A 23,084-nucleotide genomic window follows, 5' to 3' on the forward strand; every position below is an offset into this window, starting at 1 on the left:
TGAGGAACCTATACACCTCACCTTTGGTAGTGTTTAGAGATACCGGAGGAGACATCTGCCATGGAAGCTTTCATGTGACATGAATACATGATGCGTACCGTGTTTTCCTTAATGCCAATACGGAAATGCTGCACCTACGCGAATAACCGACTACGGAATTCTACTGACAAATCTTCTTCCTTAGTTTTCTCACCTGCTGTTAAAGATGGCGCCTCTAGCGCATCCTGTCAAAAACGAAGGGGGGGGGGGGGGGGGGGGGGGGGGGGAATGGCGCCTAGCGCGCTCCTTAGTTTCCCGTACATGTAGCACGGCTCGTGCCTATATATACGTCCCTCTCCATTTCTCCGTGACCCGTGCAAGCCGGAGCGTCGCAGACCGCAGTCCACCGAGAATCTATCAATGGCGCGAAGCATGGACATGGTGCCGCTGCTGCTTCTGTGCATGGCCGCGGCCATGGAGGGCGCGGCGGCGCTGCACCTGTGCGTGGACCGGCTGTACGACAGCACGCAGGGCAAGCACGACGACGGCCTGCCCCACCTGAACCCGACGGAGGAGGCGACCTGGATGGCGCTCCTGCCGCGCAAGCTCGGCGCCAAGGCCGAGTTCGACTGGCTCGCGCTCTACCGGAGCCTCACGCGCGGCGCCGGCGGCGCCCCTGCGGAGTTCCTCTCCCAGGCGTCCCTGCACGACGTCCGCCTCGCCCCCGGCTCCATGTACTGGCAGGGCCAGCAGACCAACCTCGAGTACCTCCTCTACCTCGACCCCGACCGCCTCACCTGGAGCTTCCGCCAGCAGGCCGGCCTGCCCACCGTCGGCGAGCCCTACGGCGGGTGGGAGGCGCCCGACGGCCACCTCCGCGGCCATTTCGTAGGTCAGTCGCCGCCGCCACCTCCGGCCGTCTCATCATCTCTCCATTCCGGCTACATTTCTTGCATTTCATTTGATCATGAAACCGGTGTACGTACGTGTTCGTCCGCAGGGCACTACCTGAGCGCGAGCGCGCACATGTGGGCGAGCACGCACAACGACACCCTGAGGGAGAAGATGGCCAGGGTGGTGGACATCCTCGACGACTGCCAGAGGAAGATGGGCACGGGGTACCTTTCGGCTTACCCCGACGAGGTGTTCGACATGTACGAGGAGCTCTCCGAGGCCTGGTCGCCCTACTACACCATCCACAAGGTCGATCCGCGCATCAAAACAAAAAACACAATCCAACTTTTAGTGTGATTTGGTTCCAGTTATTGACATTCATGTCACTTTACTTACTGTTTTCTGACAGATCATGCAAGGCCTTCTGGATCAGTACACGTTGGCTTCGAATCGAAAGGGCCTTGACATGGTGGTGTGGATGACGGATTACTTCAGCGAGCGTGTGAAGAACCTGATACAGACGCACTCGATCCAGAGGCACTGGGAGGCGATGAACGAGGAGACCGGCGGATTGAACGATGTCATGTATCAGCTGTATACCCTGACGGTAACATCGTACTATCTCATTGCAACTAGTAGTGTTTTGTGATCTTCGTTCAGGTTGTGAACTTGCGGTGTACATATGTATCAAATCCTGACAAGAGCTGTTTTCTATCTCTGCAGAAAGAGCAGAAGCACCTAACGATGGCCCATCTTTTCGACAAACCGTGCTTCCTCGGCCCCCTCAGCCTTCATGTCAGGAGAACTTTGGGTTTCATTTCGATTTCTGAGATTTCAGAAGTTTTAAGCAACGGTTGGGTGATGTCGGCCTTTTTCTTTTCAGGATGATGATATAGCGGGGTTGCATGTTAACACTCACATTCCTGTCCTAGTCGGTGCGCAAAAGAGATATGAAGTCGTCGGTGACCATCTTTACAAGGTAACTTGAAATTTTTCTTAGAATCGTCGATGGACAATGTCATAAGCTTCATCAACTTGTAACTGTGCAACTATCATGTCATGTTACTCATAAAACAGCAAAGAGAAATGACACAGTACCATCCATTTTTCAAAATTTTGGTGAACTGAATACTGGACTAACCCATGGCACAGGACATTGCAACATTCTTCTTTGACGTTGTAAACTCCTCCCACATATTTGCAACAGGAGGCACATCTACCTCGGAACACTGGTGAGCGATAATACTTGCCTCACCATATTTCCGCCTTGCGACATTTCCCCGCTCAAGTTCTTTGCGCATGCCAGGCACGACCCAAAGCGACTAGTAGACGAGATCAAAATCAGCTCCAACGAGGAGACTTGCACCACCTACAACTTGCTTAAGGTCAAGTGTTGCACTCAATCTACCATCACAGGTATTAATAATTCAACAGAAGACAGATTCTGAACTTGCCTTTTGCTGTGCAATATAAATTGCAGGTGTCCCGAAACCTGTTCAGGTGGACGAAGGAAGTCAAGTATGCCGATCACTACGAGAGGCTGCTCATCAATGGGATCATGGGCAACCAGAGGGGAACGCAGCCTGGTGTCATGATCTACTTCCTTCCCATGGGTCCTGGGCGATCCAAGAGCATCAGCGGCGGGCACCCTTCCGGCCTCCCCCCCAAGAACCCCGGGGGGTGGGGAGGTCCAAATGACACCTTCTGGTGCTGCTACGGGACAGGTAAAATTTTCAGTACCCGCGGAAGTGATCTTGCTGCTACTGCTGCTGTTTCTAAATCAAAGATTAAATTGACAATTGACAGGGATAGAATCGTTCTCAAAGTTGGGGGACACCATATACTTCCTGGAGGAGGGTGAAGTGCCGGGGCTCTACATCGCGCAGCACATACCGAGCACCTTCGACTGGAAAGCGGCAGGCCTCACCGTGGTGCAGCAGGCCAAGCCACTGCTGTCGACGGATCCTTACTTTGAAGTCACAATCTCCATTTCTGCCAAGGTAGCTTCTGAATGACACTACCCAGCCATGGTGCTTAGCTGGGCCTGCATCTTCTTTGACCCAAGCAAGAATTAGTGTAACTTTTTTTCATTTGTTTTGCTTTCTAATGCACACAGGGAGATGCCCAGCCAGCAAAGGTGAGCGTGAGGATCCCTTCATGGACATCCACAGCTGACGCAATGGCAACTCTGAATGGCAAAAAACTCAACCTGACATCTGCAGGTAACTTCACTGATGAACTGTACTGATACTTCATACGAGACTGTGAGAGATCCCCATGCTTCAAGCTTGTCTCGTTCTCTCGCAGGTGATTTCCTCACGTTGACAAAACTCTGGGGCGATGATACCTTAGTGCTCCAATTTCCCATTAACTTGAGAACCGAGGCAATCAAAGGTATGAAATTTCAGAGTACAATGTCTGAATCTTTCTGGGGAGAAGGTTAGGTGTCTGAACTTAAGAAAAAGTAGTCTGAAACGGTAGTTTTCTTCTGCAGATGACCGGCCGGAGTATGCGTCCATCCAGGCGGTGCTGTTCGGGCCGCACCTCCTCGCCGGCCTGACACACGGCAACAAGACCATTAACGCGACCGAGCACTCCAACGACGGCCTGACCCCGGGCATGTGGGAGGTGGACGCCAGGAACGCCACCTCCACGGCCGACTGGATCGCCGCGCTCCCTCATGAGGCGATCAACTCGCAGCTCGTCACCCTGACGCAGCGGTCCGGCGCGCAGACCTTCGTCCTGTCGGTGTCGGCCACCGACGGCACGCTGACAATGGAGCGTATGCCCGTCGCCGGCAGCGACGCGTGCGTGCGCGCCACGATCGTGGTCGACACGTACGTGGTGGACAGCACCGCCGCTGAGCACGGCGCCGCCGCTCCTGTTCTGCATGGGCCGAACGTGACGATCGCGCCGTTCGACAGGCCGGGCATGGCGATCACCAACGGCTTCGAGGTCAAGCTGCATCCAGGGCCGGAGGCCCTGTTCAACGCCGTGCCCGGGCTGGACGGGCTCCCCGGCTCGGTGTCCCTGGAGCTCGGCACCAGGCCAGGGTGCTTCGTGAGGGCGCCCGCGGGCTACAGCGCCGGCGACAAGGCCCAGGTCGGCTGCCGGACGAGCAGCGGCGGCGGCGACGACGCGGCGTTCCGGAAGGCGGCGAGCTTCACGCAGGCGGCGCCGCTGCGCCTGTACCACCCGCTGAGCTTCGTGGCCAAGGGCACGGAGAGGAGCTTCGTGCTGGAGCCGCTGCGGAGCCTCCAGGACGAGTTCTACACCGTCTACTTCAACCTGGTCACCGCCGCCGCCGACAGCTGAAACGTGCTGCTGAACTGACGACCCATGTGCAGACAGACCAGAGCTTCAGAGAGTGGCGGCAGTCTGGCTCTGGCAGTGGCAGTGGCAGTGGCAGAGACATGTTCCACGGCCACACAATTACTACCTGTACTGTTGGAGCAGCATCTCCCATCACCAAAACAATATTAACGCTGTTGCATGTTCCTCGAGTGAAAACAGTGCTGTGTGCATGCATCTCGGTGTGAGATCGGCCCGTGTCTGTGTGATGTGGTTGAGATTTCTCGAGGTTGGCCAGGATCTTGATCCATGCACCTTTCATTCATGCCGCGTCGCCATAAGTGTCGTCCTGTTAGGTGCACATATATGGTAGCATTATTGTTCATGTGGACGTGTGGTACAATCCTCGATATGTAGGCATATGGCATAGCCTACCGTGATGAGCACAGTGCGGTGCGGTGTGGTCACACTTCGGACGAGAGCTTTTGGCCGCCACGGCTCACCCACCTTGCACAAGCAAGAATCTTCACCCCCCAACCACAGATAAATACGAGTTGTAACAATGAAGAGAAGAAGTAAAAAATGGCGGCCATCCATCATATTCAAATCGTTTTCCACCGCGGGCTAAGCTAAGCTAGCTTGCCTTGTACTGGCCCGCTGCTACTTACATCACGGGAATGCAACGTGACAAAGAGGACGCAATGTGACAAGCCGCCGTGTGTGCGTCACGTGATGGATCGCCGAGTAAAACCGATAAGCCAGCAGTAGAGTAGAGGTCTTGTTTACTCATCCTCCCGTGTTTGACTGTGCGTCGTCCGTTCGTTCGTTCGCTTGTTCGTAATAGCACATTAAATCTCTCGAGACTGAAACGCTGTCTTTTTCCTGTGGACCGTGGTCGCGCTCGCACGGGCGCGGCGATAAAAGCCTCCGGGATTCTTGAGGTTTCTGCCCACAGCCACACCGCCGCTCCGTTTGCGTCTGCGTGTGTGCTTGTTTGGGGAGTGGTTGTGGAGTGGAGTGGTGGTCGCTGAGCCAGGGGGGTGCCTTATCCTGGCAATGGCCCCGGCGCCGCCGCTGGTGATGGCGACGGCGACGGCGGTGGCATTGGTGCTGCTGTTGTCGTGCGTGGCGGTGGTGGCCAAGGAGTGCACGAACGTGCCGACGCAGCTGTCGTCACACACGGTGCGGGCGCGGCTGCAGAGCACGCCGGGAGCGGAGGAGTGGCGGTGGCGGGAGCTGTTCCACGACCACCTCAACCCCACCGACGAGTCCGCGTGGATGGACCTCCTCCCCCTCGCCGCCGCTGCCGCCGGCTCCGCGGCGGCGACCGAGGAGTTCGACTGGGCGATGCTGTACCGGACGCTCAAGGGCGGCGTCGGCTCGTCGGCGGCGCGGGCCGGGGCGCCGCCCTCGTCGTCGTTCCTGGTGGAGGCGTCGCTGCACGACGTGCGGCTGGACCCCGGCGACGAGGTGTACGGGCGCGCGCAGCAGACCAACCTCGAGTACCTGCTGCTCCTGGACGTGGACCGGCTGGTGTGGAGCTTCCGGAGGCAGGCCGGGCTGCCGGCGCCCGGCGTGCCCTACGGCGGCTGGGAGGGCGCCGTCGTTGAGCTCCGGGGCCACTTCGTCGGTACGTAGTCCATCGCATAACCGTAGTATACATTATCCAGTCAATTTTCTATGTGGCTCGCGCTCGCCATTCGTGGAGGTCGATCGTGGGGATTTAACCCGGCCGTTAATTCTCTGTGAAATTCCCATGAGATTCCTGCGCTGGTTTCGTTCTCGTAAAGCAGCAGAAGGATTCAAGATGTTCCCTAACTACCGTGCATGATTGTTTGGATTGGATGGATGGAGGACGAGGCGGTTCATGGCTCCGGCCTATATATCAGGCCCGGAAAGAAAGCTCAATTCTGTCCGACTGAGACAGATGGGCCGTGGGGTTCAGGGTTGGGTAGAGTTTTGGCCCATGAAGATAAGATCGGCTGCCTTGTCTAACCCCAATTCTTTGATAGCAACATTTGAGGAGTATGTTTGTTTGGTTATCAATTTATTTATTTTTGCTAAATTTTTGTTTATTAATATAGACTTTGCTATTTGTTTGGATGTTTTTGGAATTTGTGTATGCTGGTGCCAACTTGCTTAATGTAGTTCATTTATTTACCCGCAAAAAAATGTAGTTCATTTATTTACCCGCAACAAAAATGTAGTTCATTTATTTGTAATAGCCATTGCTATTTGTTTGGATGGTTCTGGAATATTTGATATGTTTGTGGCAACTTGCATACAGCAGTTCATTTTCAACATTAAATGAGCACGCACAATTTTAGCTATACTACTAATATTTTGGCAGGGTGGCTGTAATATTTTTTTTTAAATCACAGGGTGAACTTGGGCTCAAACAAGACATATCATACGTGTCTCTAACTCAAGATTTTATTTAAGTAAACAATACAAATTAGGCCCAGGATTTTAGAAAGTTACAAAATAGATACACGAGTATTCGCAATCGGACCCAAATGGAGCGGCACCTCACTTTTGTGCGCAATGCAGGGCACTACCTGAGCGCGGCGGCCAAGATGTGGGCGAGCACGCACAATGGCACGCTCGCCGGCAAGATGTCCGCCGTGGTGGACGCCCTCCACGCGTGCCAGCAGGCGCCGGCCAATGGCGGCGCCGGCTACCTCTCCGCCTTCCCCGCCGAGTTCTTCGACCGCTTCGAGGCCATCCAGCCCGTCTGGGCTCCCTACTACACCATCCACAAGGTACACACATACGATACAAGCAGCCATCGCGTACTCTGCTGCGAAACTCTGCTTCGTCGCTGAGGAGTGAGGACTGACCTTCTCGCTGTGTTTCTTCCTCGCGGACGGTGCGCAGATCATGCAGGGCCTCCTGGACCAGTACACGGTGGCCGGCAACGGCAAGGCCCTGGCCATGGTGGTCGCCATGGCCGGCTACTTCGGCGAGCGCGTGAGGAGCGTCATACAGCGGCACAGCATCGAGCGGCACTGGACGTCCCTCAACGAGGAGACCGGCGGCATGAACGACGTGCTCTACCAGCTCTACGCCATCACTGTAACCTTGCCCCGTCACCACCTCTTTTGCCACGTCTGTTCATGGCTTCATGCTGCCTCTGACGCTGATACGTTTTGCTCCGTTCGCCAGAATGATCAGCGGCACCTGGTGCTCGCTCACCTTTTCGACAAGCCGTGCTTCCTCGGATTGCTCGCAGTTCAGGTCCGACGAGCTTCCTTTCGCCCTGTGGCTTTCTGATACCTGCTCTGCATTTTCTTCATGGTTTACTAAACACACACTCGAAGCATGAGCTACGTGTTCTGAATGGTGTGTCTTCTTCCCGTTTCCTATTCAGGCTGACAGTCTTTCGGATTTCCACGCCAACACGCACATTCCGATCGTCGTCGGCGGGCAAATGAGATACGAGGTTACCGGCGATCCTCTCTACAAGGTAAGAAAAAGTTCCTCCAAGTCTACATTTCAGGAAGTTTTAAGTGTTAATTTGTTTCAGCATGAGTTGATTCGGGTGAGAGTGAGACTGACAGTAACATTCGTGAAACAGGAAATCGCAACGTTCTTCATGGACGTAGTAAACTCTTCACACACCTACGCAACCGGCGGCACATCCGTCAGTGAATTCTGGTACGTAACTGATTCTAGAATGATGCCAGAAGTTTACAATTTGTCTTCTGTCAGAAAATTCATTTCTGAAATGATTTTGCCAGGTTCGATCCAAAGCGTTTAGCCGAGACTCTGACCACCGAGAACGAGGAGTCCTGCACCACATACAACATGCTCAAGGTGATCTACATCTTCATCCTCGGATCACCAAAATAACTCGTCATCCCAAGAATCTCTGCTAAAGAAATTATGCAGGTATCTCGCCACCTCTTCAGATGGACGAAAGAGATCGCGTACGCGGACTACTACGAGCGTGCGCTGATAAACGGCGTCCTGAGCATCCAGAGAGGGAGGGACCCCGGCGTCATGATCTACATGCTGCCCCAGGGCCCTGGAAAATCCAAGGCAGTGAGCTACCATGGCTGGGGGACACAGTATGATTCATTCTGGTGCTGCTATGGGACTGGTAAGTAGTAGTAGGCAGATCTCTGAGTTTCAGAACTGGCAATTTGAGATGTCTGAATTGTTGCCTGATCTGTTATCTGCAGGGATAGAATCATTTTCCAAGCTTGGGGACTCGATCTACTTCGAGGAGAAAGGCGGCAAACCGGCGCTATATATCGTTCAGTACATACCGAGCACGTTCAACTGGAGATCTGTAGGCCTTACTGTCACTCAGCAAGTGAAGCCCCTCAGCTCATCTGATCAGAATCTTCAGGTTTCGCTGTCCATATCGGCGAAGGTAAAGCAGGAGACTTTTTCGATGATGATTCGTTGGAAAGGATAGGGGTTTAGTCAATCTGCTTTATGCCGTGCAGACGAACGGTCAGTACGCGACGGTGAATGTGAGAATTCCGTCGTGGGCATCTCCGAATGGTGCGAAAGCAACACTGAATGACAAAGATCTGCAAATGGCATCTCCAGGTAAGAGCACATTCCACTAATATTTGGCAAATATTTGATGAAACAGAGACTTGATTGTTCTAAGTTCAAACTCAATCTCTGTTTTATCAGGAACCTTCCTCTCAGTCACCAAGCAGTGGGGTAGTGGTGATCGCCTCACACTCCAGCTGCCTATTGGCCTGAGGACAGAAGCTATAAAAGGTCTGAGAAATTTCACCTTTTTTTACTATGGATCAAATGTTTTTCAGCTTGAACGGAGGAACTTGCAACTTCATGCGTCCACAGTTATCAAACTCACTCTTACTCTTACATCTGCAGATGATCGGCCGGAGTATGCGACTCTCCAAGCAGTCCTCTTCGGGCCATTCCTCCTCGCCGGCCTCACGACCGGAGACTGGGACGCCAAGGCCGGCGGCGCCGCCGTCTCGGAATGGATCACCCCTGTCCCGGCATCGTACAACTCCCAGCTGGTGACGCTGACGCAGGAATCCGGCAACGGCACCTTGGTCCTCTCCCTCCTCTCGACCGCCAAAGCCACCTCCCTGACGATGCAGCCGCACCCCGAGGGCGGCGGGACCGACGCCGCCGTGCACGCCACATTCCGTCTGGTCCCCCAGGGGCAGGTCGCCCCGCCGACGGGCGAGCGGCGCCACGCCACCAACGGCACCGCCGCCACGGCGACGCTTGCATCCGCGCTGATCGAGCCGTTCGACATGCCGGGAATGGCAGTCTCCAACAACCTGACGCTGGCGGCAGAGAAGGGCCCGAGCTCTCTGTTCAACGTCGTCCCTGGGCTCGACAGGGCGCCCGGATCAGTCTCCCTCGAGCTCGCGGCCAGGCCGGGGTGCTTCCTGATCACCGCCGGCGCGAAGGCGAATGTTCAGGTCGGCTGTGGCCCGGGGTTTTCCCTGCAGGCGGCGAGCTTCGCACGGGCCGAGCCGCTGCGGCGGTACCATCCGATCAGTTTCGCCGCCAGGGGGGCGAGGAGGAGCTTCCTCCTGGAGCCGTTGTTCACGCTGAGGGACGAGTTCTACACCGTCTACTTCAACGTCGGCGCCTGACAAATGAACTAGTCTAGTCTGGTCTACTGAATAACTCGGTCAGTAGGAAACTGAAAAATTCAGTTGTTCTTCATTTGTATGAACGGATAAGAATCTTCTGATTCTGCGAATGAAGTTTTGGCAGACGAAAAAAAAATAGTCTGATCTCAGGGTCACCAGAGTTCCAGAAACCCTGTAAATTTAAGAAACTCAAGTGGTACGGGTTGGTGACAGCGATGAGCCCGTCGAAAAATTCAATGGCAGATCCAAGAGCGAGAGCAAGAGAGAGACCGTGCCGCCAACGGAGAACGAAAAACTATGCGCATAGAGCAGTAGAATCTAGGCAAGAAATTCTTGGTAGAATGGGGAGCATGATCGTAGAAGCCAAACGGGCAAAGACGACGCAGCGGACGACTGCGCCTAGAAACCCATCCCAGCGGCCAAACGCAGAGCGCCACCACTGCATTTCGTCCTGGTTGCGTGTTCCAACCTAGCCAGCCCAAAGCTCCCACACAAGACGAGCATGACATGCCAGAATTCCCCAGATAATATCAGACACCATCTCACAACCAACCTCACAGCAGAATTCCACCAAGATCTCACCTGACACTGAACTTCTATCTTCCGGTGGAGATAGCCCAGCTGCACAGGTGTGATGTAAATTTTCTCAGGGGCTAACTGGCCTGAAGATCAGGAACACAGGAACTATTGACAAGGGGGAAAGACCATGGATATACCATAATAACAGACGACGACGCTTACTCGATACCATTACCGGTTGCGACTGTAAGACAGACAGACAGACGGACACCAGGAGGAAACAGGAGTACATTACAGAGTGCTAGCCAAAATGCGAAAGCCACAATACCGTTACCGTTCCGCCGCGCAGAGAGACGACCATAAATAAAGCTTACACAACATAGCCAACAAGGAGACCGTTCGGACCTGGGGCTGCCGCCGAGGCGCGTGTGCCGTGCATCACGATTGCCCAACAACAACTAGGATTGCAGAAGCCAACATGATGAAAGGATAATGCAGCAAAGGCACGATGACGAGGTAGCGCAGATTTGATTTGGGACCTTATGTTCTGCCGACCATAGGGGGGCCCTTCCTAGATCTTGTCGAGCTTCTCCGCCTTCACCACCGGGTTGGCCTTGGCGATGGCGTCCATGGCCGCGGCGCGGTAGTCGAACTTGCACTCATGCTTGTCCGAGTAACGGTGCGTCGCGCAGTAGAGGTTCCCGCACCGGCAGTTGAATCCGGTCAGCCCGACCCTCTTTCTGCAGGTGCTGCACCGGCTTGGGCCTTTGGGGTTCTCCATCGCCGCCTCGCTGGGACCGGCGATATCAGCAGGCTGTGCGGTAATAAGCATCTTCGCCTCTACGTGAGCAACTGCCACCGCCGTGTTGCCAGCAGCAAGATGTTCTTTTGCGGCATCACCACCGTTGACGATGCTGTCAAAAGAGGAGGCGGCCAGCTTGGCCTGCTCCTGCTTCATCGCCATCTCCTTGTGGCACTTGGAGCACATGTTCATGGTCGCCGCGCTGCCGAAGAAGCCGCAGTTATTGACGCAAAGGATGGGGCCCTCACGAGACTGGCAGCCGGTCTCCTTGTGCTCCATGACTTTGATTTAACTGCAAATCAGACACAACACGGTCAAGACAAACACTTCACAAGGGTATAATCTTCACAGCACAGGCACAAATTGTATTTCAGACTATCACTGCGGAGTTGGCAATTTACAGATGTATAATCTTCAGTCACGTTTTGGCCTACTGAATCCAAATCTACTAAAGTACGTTAGTTGCTCGACAAAGCATCTTATCTTACAAAAGGGTAGTGGTGGCTGCTTGGTCAAAACACCGAACTGAAGGTACTACCACTAAACGATGCAGCCTGCCTGCCTTATAACTAGCCAACAGCGGCCTAATCACCTACCGGCATCAGAGCAGATCAGAGTATAGCAGGGGAAATCAATTCTAAAGAAAGGCCCCGACTTTACGACGCTTTACGCAACAGCGGCAACAAATCCGTAAAGTAGCAAACCGTATCCGCGCACTAACTTTTGCGAAAGCGGCCGCATCAACAACCGGCTGCCGCAGCGAACACACCGGGCGGATACGTGTAAAGGAGGCCGGCCGGCCGCCTTTACTACTACACCGGAGCGCCGAATTAGGCAACGGCTCGTCGCCGTTCTGCGGAATTGGACGCCGGGAGAACAAATCGGAGCGGGCCGGCGGCTTCTACGGCGGCCGGAGGAATCAACGGCCACAGATAAAATCAGGACTTTTGACCGGGAGAAATAAAGGCACACGGGCTACCACAGAACGTGCTAAGAAAAACAGATGTTTGTCACCGGGAAAAGAGGGTCGCCGGGCCACGAACCTGATAGGAGGAAGCCCTCGTCGCGATTCCTCTCCGGCGATCCCTGCAGAGAGACCCAACAAAAATCATCAGACGAAAAGTTCCGGGGGAAAAGACGAGCCCGGATCGGCCGAGCCGGAGCCCTAAATCTGGAGCAGACGGATCCGGGGGAGAGGGCGACCCGTGGCGGAATCCGGGGGGGAGGGCGGGGGCAGGGGTACTAACCCTAGGAGGGGGAGGACGAGGAGGCGAGGGGAGAGGAATCGCGAGGAATTCGGTGGGCTTCGAAATGGGGGGCGAAACGTGGGGAGGTGGGCGGAGAGATAAAAGGGAGGAGGCGGAGGCAGGGGAGGAATGACGGGGGTGCCCCTCCCAGGGGCCCCGCGCCGATTTTTTCCTTCCCATTCTGCGGCGGCCCCCGCCGTTGGATTGGATTGGATTGGATTGCCGCCTGGAGCTTTTCGGATCGTACTTGTTTTCTCAGTTTTTTTTTTCGCAGGAGGCAGGAGATTTGGGGTGTGTTTGGTTTCTGGAATGGACTGGAATGTCATTGGTCGGACCTGTTCCTGGGCCTAGTCTTCGTGTTTGGTTTATGGATGGAACGGTAACCAATTCGTTCCCGTAGACCGAATATTCGGTCCAGATGCGGAACCGAGTGGAACCTCCAAATCGAGCGGACGACAAGGAACCGTCTTCCTCGTCTCACTCCCGCAAACCCCATCGACCGTCACCTGCGCCGCCTCCCCTCGTCTCTCTCCCTCCTCGATCTGCTCCGCCGCCGTGATTCCTTCGAATCCTCGCCGCCGGCTCACTCTTCTTTTCCCGCTATCTGCAGCACCACAGGGGAGTCACGGACGGGGCAGATGACCGTCCTCTCTCCAACCGGAGCTGCGTGGCGGCGTTCTTGCAGTGGGGTGGCGGCCTAGGTGTGATTCCGGCGGACTCATGGTTCGCTCGTTAGTTCGTCCGTTCGGGATGTCTGCTCGTCCATCCGCAGTTCGAACCTCTCCTTCCTTTTTGTTTCCTCATATGGGCAAGTGCGTGAGGACAACAACAAGCAGCGGACGCAGCGCCGGCAGGCAGCGCTGGAAGCGACGGATTGATTTGTTGAATTCTGCAACTCGCCACAGCAAGCAGTGTACAGATGGTTTTGTATTTGTTAAACACAGTACAATATACGTATGTTACAGAATGAAAAATACATCGTTAAGTATGTCGCTGATGTAAATTTCAGATTGGATGTATATTGTTTGGCTAGTTCTAAAATGTTTGTTTGTACAAGAATGCACTTTGTTAACTGTTTGTGCTGAAAACTAAAATAAATATGTTGCTGAAAATTCACATAATATGTTTTTCAGTTTGCAAAAACTGTATTTGTTTCAGATTCTACACCATCTATATGGGAGATAATCTCGCCATCGATATGAAAGAGATAGTGGAATCAATTTTGTCCCATTCCATGTCTTCCAACCAAACACAAGAACGTAACTGTTCCGTTCTATTTTTTTAGCTCCAACCAAACATAGGAATGGAACCGACCCGTTCTCTTGGAATGGAACCATTCCATTTGGTTCCTCAACTAAACACACCCTTGATTTCTGCATTGTTTCCATCGAGCGTTCTGCTTTTAGGATTCTTTTTTTCTGTGGTTTGGTGATGACTCGTCGCTCGGTTAACAAGGAGAGGGTCATAGACGAGCCCAACTCCAACGCGTCACTTTAATTGAACATCCGTTTTGTTCGGATTCTGACGTCTAGATTTTACTTGTTTGGATTGGTTAGAGGATATTGTCCGGTCGTGACTGACCAAATCTGTCCGCTATGGACGCATTTCATCCGACCGCCGTGAAAACTGAAATAGCCCGCGCTCATAGCCATGCCAATGTCTATAGTTCATGCCGACAAGAGCGTTAGCGGCTGACGCACATGCCGGCCTAAAAAAATCACCGAGGGTTCACACTAGCACATTTGTTAGCGCATAAAAAAGGCCCTAGTTCATGTCTTGTGGCCCCTAATTAATGTCGGCACAGAAGCCGGCATACAAAATGATGTCGCTCGTGGTTGTCATCTAGCTCGAGCATCACCTTTTGCTTCTTCTCCGACGAACCTCTTCTTTTCGGGGACATCTTGCTCAAGTCCATCATCATGATCTTCACCTCCTTCGCCAGGAACGAATCTAGAAAATATGTATTTGTTGGGGTCATGTCTATGGCAGTGGAGTCATCTTCAATAAATACATAATGTTTAGTACTAAATTAATGAAGGATTTTCTAAGTTCATTAGGATCAATTGACCCCAATGCCTACAAGGCAGTTTCGTCACTGTCCTTCGCAATGAAAGCTAGCGCCACCTCTTTTGCTTTGGTGTTCGTGCTGGTTGCCTCAATCTCGAGCTTCTTCGTTTGGACAGCCTTCTCAATCTCGAGCTTCCTCCTTTTTACGGCCTCCTTCATCTCGAGCTTCTTCGTTTGGAGCTCCTTGTAGACCTTCATTTGCTCCTCTTTTTCTTGGCGCTTCCTCTCATCCCTTGCTTCCTTTTAGGTCATCATGCCTTGCAAAGTTTCTTGCAAAAGCGAACGATATCGCATCACGCTTCTCGTCTACCTTGGAGTTGGTCTTGCACCTCGGCCGCTTCTCTCCTTCTTCATGCTCAACGACGGTCTTCGGACCTCCATTCATCTTTTGGGAAATATATCGCTCTTTGAACTTGGGGCAATCTTTGATGATCGTCCAACAATGGGTTAGGCTGAATGTGTTGGTAATATGGCCTACAAACAATAATATTTGTATTATCATATTTCCATATTCATAATTAAAGAGTTTATACTCTATGCTATAACTATCATGATCCTGGAATATGCGATTTAGTGAAAAACTCATATGCATGTGTGGAGTGATAAACAGTTAAATAAAAGGTTCCTAGTGTTGCCTCTAGGACTAGCTAAACTGTTGTTGGTGATCACATTTTCTGGATCTTAGGATATCGTTAAGTGTAAACAATAGTCCTAAAACAACATTGAGATTATGACGTTGGAAGAACGATCATATTGAATCGACTCAAAAACTTTTCTGTTATGAATTGAGTTTGTATCTTCAGTATTCAATTGTAATAACACGGAGTGTTAACATGTGACTTTGCTCCTTAGACCATGAAAGTATCAGTCACTTCTTACTATACGGTGAACTTTGGGGTTGCTCAAACATCACCTATAACACAGTGATCATAAGGACAACTTACAGGCTCATCGGGAAGTTTGACAAGAGACTAGATAGCTCTAGAGTGAGATTTGCTCCTCTCACGATGTATAGGGGTTTTTAGGGCCCTCTCGGTGTGACGACATCTATCATCATCTGGCCAGGCACCGGTGACTGCATTACAGGAATGCCGGAACACGACAACGAGAAACAAGAACAAAACTGGCAACGAGGATAACGGTATAGTGAGCATGTGATGACTCAAGAGGATACCGTTGCATTCCGGGCTTTGCGAAGTATCACGAAGCAAAGGTAACATCGTATGATAACCAAAGATACATGATACCTCTGTTTATTGATCAGGTATTGGAACAGAAAAGAGTATCCCGCACCTAATGGCCCAATCCTTTTTGTAGCAAAGGATAAGCCTAGACGAACTCTTATATAAAGCAAAGCGCTCTCGAGGACACACGGGAATTATTGTCAAGTTAGTTTTCATCATGCTCATATGATTCACGTTCATTACTTTGATAATTTGATATGTGGGTGGACTAGTGCTTGGGTGCTGCCCTTACTTGGACAAGCCTCCCACTTATGATTGACCCCTTTCGCAAGCATCTGCAACTATGACAGAAGAATTAAGATAAATCTAACCATAGCATGAAACATGTGGATCCAAACCAGACCCTTACGAAGCAACGCATAAACTAGGGTTTAAGCTTCTGTCACTCCAACAACCCATCATCTACTTATTATTTCTCAATGCCTTCCCTTAGGCCCAAACCATGGTGAAGTGTCATGTAGTCGACGTTCACATAACACCACTAGAGGAAAGACAACATACATCTCATCAAAATATCGAACAAATACCAAATTCACATGATTACTTATACCAAGACTTCTCCCATGTCCTCAGGAACAAACGTAACTACTCACAAAGCATGTTCATGTTCAAGATCATAGGGGCATTAAATATTATTAAGGATCTGAACATATGATCTTCCACCAAATAAACCAATTAGCGTCAACTACAAAGAGTAATCAACACTACTAGCAACCCACAGCTACCAATCTGAGGTTTTGAGACAAATATTGAATACAAGAGATGAACTAGGGTTTGAGAGGAGATGGTGCTGGTGAAGATGTTGATGAAGATTGACCCCGGACCTCTCGATGAGAGGATCATTTGTGATGACGATGGCTTCGATTTCCCCCTCCGGGAGGGAAGTTTCTCGGCAGTGTAAGTGCATCTAGTGCCACCCCTAGTTGGTTTTGGAGTATTGACGACAAACATGGTTGAGGGACTAATGTGTTTGTGAGAATTGCAGGATAACATAGGTAGAAGTCCCTCATTGATTCGGTTTTCCTACCTGAGATGACCCCTAAAAATGTATGAAGACATTGAAGTCAAAGGTGGTATGTGAAGACATTCACATTGAAGACTATGACAAGAGAAGACATCGCGTGAAGACTATGGAGCGCGAAGACTTAGTTGTTTCGTCGTTCTTTCTCTTCTTTGTTGAGTCATAGGAACCACCGTACTGTTAAGTGGGGTCCAAGTAAACCAGTCAGAATGACTGAAGTGATGCTTAACCAAAATCCTATGTCCTCGAGCGAAGACAATGAGAGCAAATTATCCAGAGCTGGATAAGTCAGCTTTGCTTGTAGCTCAAGTAAAGTTGTCGTGTGTGTTTGAAATCAGACCGTTGGAACACGTGTCAGTTCCTTAGTGACCCAGGGTCATTTCGGACAAATCAGGTCGGGTTGCCTAGTGGCTATAAATAGCCCACCCCCTACACGATAAATTGGTTGGCTGCTCAGAGTTAGTGCACGGCTTTTGTCGTTTGAGAGCAACCCACCTCGAAGCCTTTGAGAGAGAAATCCTTGCGAGGATAAAGCCCTAAACACCCAGAGCCAAAGAGTATTAGGCATCACTTAAGTCTTCTTTTCTGTGTGACGCTTTGACGAATTTGGACCTAGCGAAAAGGACTCTAAGCCTTCGCGCAAACAAGCAAAGTAGAAGCCACCTCCTCTTTAGAAAAATGAGAGCTGCTCTTTGGTTGATTCATTGTCCTTTCCCTTTGCTCTAGCGTTCTGAAGACTTATTACACTTGAGGGCTGTGAATCCTCCAGCCGGTTAGGCGTCACATTCTGAGCATCCAAGAGTCATTGTGGATCGCCAGTGAACGAAGTCTGTGAAGGTTTGGAAGTCTACCTTGAAGACTTACCAGAGTAATTGGGCGAGGACTGGGTGTCCTTAGCTCAAGGGGAATAAGGTGAAGACGCGGTCTTCTGAGTTGAATCTCAGCCTCCCTAACCAGACGTACAGTTGTCACAGCAACTGGAACTGGTCCAACAAATCATTATCTTCAACGAGCCACTGGTTCTATCCTTCCCATCTCTTTATTTGCAGATTGGTCCTTGTGAAGTCATTGCATGTTTGCATTATCTATTTGTCTTCACTGTGTGACTGCTTGTTCTGATTGGCTTCATACTATCTTCCATCCTAATCTATACTGCCTAGCTGCTATTAGTCTTTGTGCTTTCATTTCATTGAATACTTGACTATGGCTTGCTTAGTGTAGTTTACCTTTCGCTGCATGGTAATAGGTTTATTTCTATCATTTGTCTTCGGAACTTCCATGTATTGAAGACTTCCATAAAAATCGCCTATTCACCCCCCTCTAGTCGATCACTAGCACTTTCAATTGGTATCAGAGCAAGATACTCCCTTGTTCTGTGTGATTCGGTTTAACCACCTGGAGTTTTAGCTATGTCGACTGCAGGGATAATCAAAGTCTCCGTTGCGTGCCCAGTCTTCGACGGAACTGAATATCCCTACTGGAAGAATAAGATGCGCATGCATCTGGAAGCCATTGATGTCGACCTCTGGTATGTCGTCAAGAATGGCGTCCCTAAGGCTGGTGAAGGTGTCACCGCTGCTGATGTCAAGAAGTTCGTTCAACTGGATTCCACTGCCAAGAACATCATTTGTGGTCATCTGACCAAAGGACAGTATGGCCGTGTGAGTGCTCTGGAAACATCCAAGCTAGTCGGAGACTGGCTCTCCAAGGTCAACGAAGGCGTCTCAACCCAGAGAGATCAAAGAATCAGTGTCCTTCGCAACCTCTTCAACCGCTTCAAGAGAAACGACAATGAGAATGTTCAGCTCACGTTTGATCGACTCACTGACATCACAAATGAGCTTCAAGCCCTCGGCGCTACCGAGATCACCAAGCATGAAGTCGTCAAGACATTCCTGAGATCACTTGACAGCTCGTTTGACACCCTAGCCCTGATAATTCAAGAACACCCTGACTTCAAGACACTCGATCCGTCTGACATACTTGAAAGGCTCAACACACATGAGTTTCAGCTTTCTGAGAAAAGAGACATCTACGGTCCCAACTATGGGCGAACTCGTGCTTTGAAGGCAAAAGTTGTTTCCTCATCTGAAGAAGAATCTGATTGCAGTTCTGATGATCCTGAAGACATTGGAAAGGAGCTTGCTATGCTTGTGAAGAAGTTCCAGAAATTCACCAAGAAGAAAGGCTTCAGAAAGTCCTCACGATCCAGCTCAAGGAATGACGAAGCTTCTGCTCATGACTACAAGAAGAGAACATGCCACAAGTGCAAGAAACCTGGTCACTACATCTCTAAGTGTCCGCAGTGGGACAATGAGAACAACAACAAGAAGAAGAGCAAGGAATATGATTCTGATGACAAGAAGAAGAAGAAATACTCAAAGTCTTCTTCCAAGTCTTCATCAAAGTCTTCATCACACAAGAAGAGCTCATCTGGCAAGGCTCGTGCGTTTGTTGGCAAGGAAATGGATTCAGAGGAGGAGTCTGCTTCTGAGGAGGCGGAGGTGGAGTCTGAGGAGGAGTCTGATTCTGGCGTTGCAAGTCTGGCTACAGCCTACATTGCCAAGTCCATCTTCAACATTGAAGACAATGACTTCATCACCGACGCTGATGCTAATGACAAGGAAAACTCCGCTCCCACCTACTGCTTCATGGCACGCGGTGCCAAGGTAAACTCACGCACTACTCACTATCAAACATCCAGTGAAGATGACTCTGATTGTGGTTCCAAACCCAGCTACAAAACACTTGCTAAAATTGCAACTGAACAACAGAAAGCTATGGAACATATTCAAAAACTGTTAGACAAAAGCGATGACCCGTTAGACGCTGAAATGACTCGATCTCAGTCCTTAATTGAAGACATAAAAAATTATCATGTTAAGTATGAGGAACTTGAAAGTCGTCATGAAACGCTCTCAACAACTCATGAAAAGTTTTTCTATGATTATCTTCAAAGGAAGCAAGATCTTGAGAAATTGAGAGCGGCTCATGAAGATCTTCAAAAGGAAAACGAGTCACTTCACGCCAAATAGATCAGTTCCGCTCAGGAAGGATTTGAACCACCATGTCTTAAATGCATTGAGCGTGACAACGCTACTTCTGTTGCTGGATGTTCTACTGCTGCTACTGTTGCAATATCTTCAATTGTTGATGTGGTAACTAACCCCTCTGCTGAGGATGCCACTGCTATTGCTGATGAAAATGCTAGGTTGAAGACATTGCTTGAAACAGGGATGTACAAAAGTCTCAAAGGGCATCAGACACTATGTGATGTCCTCAAAAGGCAGATCCTGAACCGAAACCCTAGGAAAGAGGGTGTTGGGTTCGAAAGGAAAATGAATGCTGATGGCTCTTACTGGAAGCCTGAGCAGTACCCCAAAACCACATGGGTTGCTGCAAAGAAACCTTCAATGGATCCATCCACCCTATCTGGCTTCACTTGTGCTAATCCCATTGTTATTGATGAATCCTTTGATGCAAACTATAAACTGTTTAAGAATCAGAATGGTGAAGTGTTTGCCAGGTATATTGGTACTAACTGCAGGAATGGGCCACCTATGAAGAAAGTCTGGGTGCCGAAAAAGTGTCTGGAAAATCTTCCTGTGTATGTCGTCATGACACCACAAGTGAAGAAGACAAACCCCAGACCACGGGCTTCATATGGTCCAAAGGCTTCATACAGACAGAGGACTCACCTGAGTCGCACTAACGCAAATGTTTTGCAGGGAAACCATACTCAGGCCTATGAATATGAGTGCGTTTCATCAAACCACCATGTTGATAAGACCAAGAACTACTCTGCTTATTCTTATGCGTACTATTGTCCACCTGCAAGACTATTTGCTAGGGCTCCAAAGCCAAAGTTCTCATATGCTGCACTTAGACTCATTGCTTCGAAGCCACCCTTGAAGATGTGGGTGGCTAAGAAAGCTTAACTCTTTTTTGCAGGGAAGGGTCTCCAGCTGAAAATCAAATGCGTCTGAAGCAATTGCTGGGGACCTTAAACATCTTGTAGGGCGCAAGATCAAATGCCCAAATGGTCTTATTATGTATTTTGTTCCCGAGTCGCTTGCTACTTGCCCTATCAGTCCTAACCTCGATCTAAGCTTTCATAATCCACTTGCTCGTCAAATGTTTATGCTTCACAATTCTCTTCGTGAAGCCTATCCCCCTAACTGCACTGCAAGGTATGACACCAGCTGCTTTAGAATGGATTATTGATAGTGGATGTACTAATCACATGACTGGCAAGCGATCTTCTCATGGACTCAACCTTACGTCCATCTGACAAGAGTCACATCACATTTGCTGATACTGGTAAAAGCAAGGTATTGGGTCTAGGTAGAGTTGCAATCTCAAGGGATCATCACATGGATAAAGTGATGCTTGTTGAATCCCTTGGTTTCAACTTAATGTCTGTCTCAATGCTTTGCGATTTAAACATGATTGTGATGTTTGGAAAATATCGTTGCCTTGTTCTAATGGAATCTGACAAGTCTCTAGTCTTTGAAGGGTATCGGAAAGATGATTTGTACATGGTAGATTTCTCAGCAGGACCACAACTTTCCGTATGTCTTCTTGCAAAAGCTTCAGAATGCTGGCTCTGGCATCGGAGGCTAGGGCATGCTGGCATGAGGAATTTGCACACTCTTGCAAAGAAGAAGCATATCATAGGCATCGAGGGCATCAAGTTCAAGAAGGATCACTTATGCGGTGCCTGCGAAGCTGGAAAGATGACGAGGGTCAAGCATCCTCGAAGACAATCATGACAATGACTCAACCCTTCGAACTGCTACACATGGACCTCTTCGGTCCCACTCACTACTCAACTCTTACTACTACTGCTTGTCTCTATGGCTTCATCATTGTTGATGATTATTCAAGATATACATGGGTGCATATAATCCTCTACAAGACTGAAGTGCAGGATGTCTTCAGACGCTTCGCCAATCGAGCCATGAACAACTATGGCGTCAAGATCAAGCACATCAGAAGTGAAAATGGCACTGAATTCAAGAACACCGGCCTCGACACTTATCTTGATACTTTGGGCATCACTCATGAGTTCTCAGCCCCGTACACGCTGCAGCAGAATGACATCGTGGAACGAAAGAACAGAACACTCATTGAGATGGCCCGGACGATGCTCGATGAATACAAGACTCCAAGAAAGTTCTGGCCTGAAGCCATTGATACTGCATGCCATATCATCAACCGTGTTTATCTTCACAAGCTTCTGAACAAAACATCCTATGAGCTCCTCACTGGTAAGAAGCCAAATGTCAGTTACTTCAGAGTATTTGGTGCCAGGTGCTGGATCAAGGATCCACATCACACTTCAAAATTTGCACCGAAAGCACATGAAGGTTTTATGCTTGGATACAAAAAGGATTCGCACTCCTACAGAGTCTTCAACCTATTTCACTATAAAGTGGTTGAAACTATGGATGTGCAGTTCGATGAGACTAACGGCTCGCAAAGAGAGCACCTACCAAATGTGCTAGATGAAGTTCCATCCAGTGAATCCATCAAGCTTATGGGAACTGGAGAAATCATACCGTCTGAAGCACAGCCCGAAGAGGAACTCATCATCTCTGCACCTGATCAACCTGAAGACAATGCTTAGCCTGAAGACAATCCTTCTAACGATGACAATGATCAGCAAGAGCAAAATCTTTGTCCTGTTCATCCTCGTGTTGCAAATGAAGTACAAATTGAGAAAATAATTGATAGCATCAATGCACCAGGTCCACTCACTCGTTCAAGGGCAACACAACTAGCAAATTTCTGTGGGCACTTCACATTCGTCTCAATATCTGAACCCAAGAAAGTTGATGAAGCCTTCATGGAACCTGAATGGATTCAAGCTATGCAAGAAGAGCTTCAATAATTTGAGCTGAATAATGTATGGGAACTGATCAAGCATCCTAATACTCGTAAGCACAATATCATAGGCACTAAATGGATATATCGCAACAAGCAAGATGAGCATGGTCAAGTTGTCAGAAACAAGGCTCATCTCGTTGCTCAAGGATACACTCAAGTTGAAGGAATTGACTTCGATGAAACATTTGCTCCGATGGCTAGGCTTGAAGCTATACGCATACTACTGGCCTATGCAAATCATCATAACATTCTTCTGTATCAAATGGATGTGAAGAGTGCCTTTCTCAATGGCAAGATTGAAGAAGAAGTGTATGTTGCACAACCGCCTGGATTTGAAGATCCAAAACATCCTGACATGGTTTATAAGCTCAACAAGGCACTGTATGGCCTCAAACAAGCCCCTCGTGCTTGGTATGACACACTCAAGGACTTCCTGAAGAGCAAAGTCTTCAAACCTGGTTCCCTGGATCCCATGCTCTTCACGAAGACATATGATGGTGAACTGTTTGTGTGCCAAATATATGTGGATGA

At 49.9% G+C, this 23,084-nt stretch overlaps 3 protein-coding genes across 3 annotated transcripts; 2 read left to right on the plus strand and 1 right to left on the minus strand.

The window, feature by feature from the left end:
• The first annotated feature begins 333 nt into the window (after nucleotides 1-333).
• On the plus strand, nucleotides 334-4,412 carry LOC125520273 (uncharacterized). The gene is made up of 12 exons (XM_048685154.2): nucleotides 334-871; nucleotides 980-1,182; nucleotides 1,283-1,480; nucleotides 1,597-1,668; nucleotides 1,757-1,852; nucleotides 2,026-2,105; nucleotides 2,180-2,258; nucleotides 2,354-2,597; nucleotides 2,680-2,873; nucleotides 2,990-3,095; nucleotides 3,181-3,267; nucleotides 3,368-4,412. The coding sequence occupies exons 1-12, from the start codon at nucleotides 400-402 to the stop codon at nucleotides 4,186-4,188; spliced, it is 2,652 nt and encodes an 883-aa protein (XP_048541111.1). The 5' UTR covers nucleotides 334-399; the 3' UTR covers nucleotides 4,189-4,412.
• A 632-nt stretch (nucleotides 4,413-5,044) lies between these two features.
• LOC125520272 (uncharacterized) lies at nucleotides 5,045-9,913 on the plus strand. The gene is made up of 12 exons (XM_048685153.2): nucleotides 5,045-5,794; nucleotides 6,715-6,926; nucleotides 7,042-7,239; nucleotides 7,330-7,401; nucleotides 7,535-7,630; nucleotides 7,742-7,821; nucleotides 7,905-7,980; nucleotides 8,056-8,266; nucleotides 8,349-8,542; nucleotides 8,619-8,724; nucleotides 8,815-8,904; nucleotides 9,022-9,913. Exons 1-12 carry the CDS (start codon nucleotides 5,221-5,223, stop codon nucleotides 9,762-9,764), a joined length of 2,652 nt encoding a protein of 883 aa, XP_048541110.2. The 5' UTR covers nucleotides 5,045-5,220; the 3' UTR covers nucleotides 9,765-9,913.
• Nucleotides 9,914-10,477: 564 nt separating this feature from the next.
• Nucleotides 10,478-12,482, minus strand: LOC125520274 (A20/AN1-like zinc finger family protein). Its single transcript, XM_087534356.1, has 3 exons — nucleotides 12,333-12,482; nucleotides 12,129-12,171; nucleotides 10,478-11,377 (listed from the first exon to the last, which is right to left on the minus strand). Exon 3 carries the CDS (start codon nucleotides 11,362-11,364, stop codon nucleotides 10,855-10,857), a length of 510 nt encoding a protein of 169 aa, XP_087390482.1. The 5' UTR covers nucleotides 11,365-11,377; nucleotides 12,129-12,171; nucleotides 12,333-12,482; the 3' UTR covers nucleotides 10,478-10,854.
• Nucleotides 12,483-23,084: the final 10,602 nt, after the last annotated feature.

Source organism: Triticum urartu, chromosome 7A, assembly GCF_056163025.1.
Source record: "Triticum urartu cultivar PI428250 chromosome 7A, HENAU_Tu73, whole genome shotgun sequence".
Taxonomy (NCBI): Eukaryota; Viridiplantae; Streptophyta; class Magnoliopsida; order Poales; family Poaceae; genus Triticum; species Triticum urartu.

Excerpts from the sequence above, each read along its gene's own strand:
- LOC125520272 (XM_048685153.2), top strand. The coding sequence starts at position 5,221 with ATGGCCCCGGCGCCGCCGCTGGTGATGGCGACGGCGACGGCGGTGGCA. Across the intron at positions 8,725-8,814 it reads TCTGCAAATGGCATCTCCAG|GAACCTTCCTCTCAGTCACC; the intron begins GTAAGAGCACAT and ends CTGTTTTATCAG. Across the intron at positions 8,905-9,021 it reads GAGGACAGAAGCTATAAAAG|ATGATCGGCCGGAGTATGCG; the intron begins GTCTGAGAAATT and ends TTACATCTGCAG.
- LOC125520274 (XM_087534356.1), bottom strand. The coding sequence starts at position 11,364 with ATGGAGCACAAGGAGACCGGCTGCCAGTCTCGTGAGGGCCCCATCCTT.
- LOC125520273 (XM_048685154.2), top strand. The coding sequence starts at position 400 with ATGGCGCGAAGCATGGACATGGTGCCGCTGCTGCTTCTGTGCATGGCC. Across the intron at positions 1,481-1,596 it reads ATCAGCTGTATACCCTGACG|AAAGAGCAGAAGCACCTAAC; the intron begins GTAACATCGTAC and ends CTATCTCTGCAG. Across the intron at positions 2,874-2,989 it reads CAATCTCCATTTCTGCCAAG|GGAGATGCCCAGCCAGCAAA; the intron begins GTAGCTTCTGAA and ends TAATGCACACAG.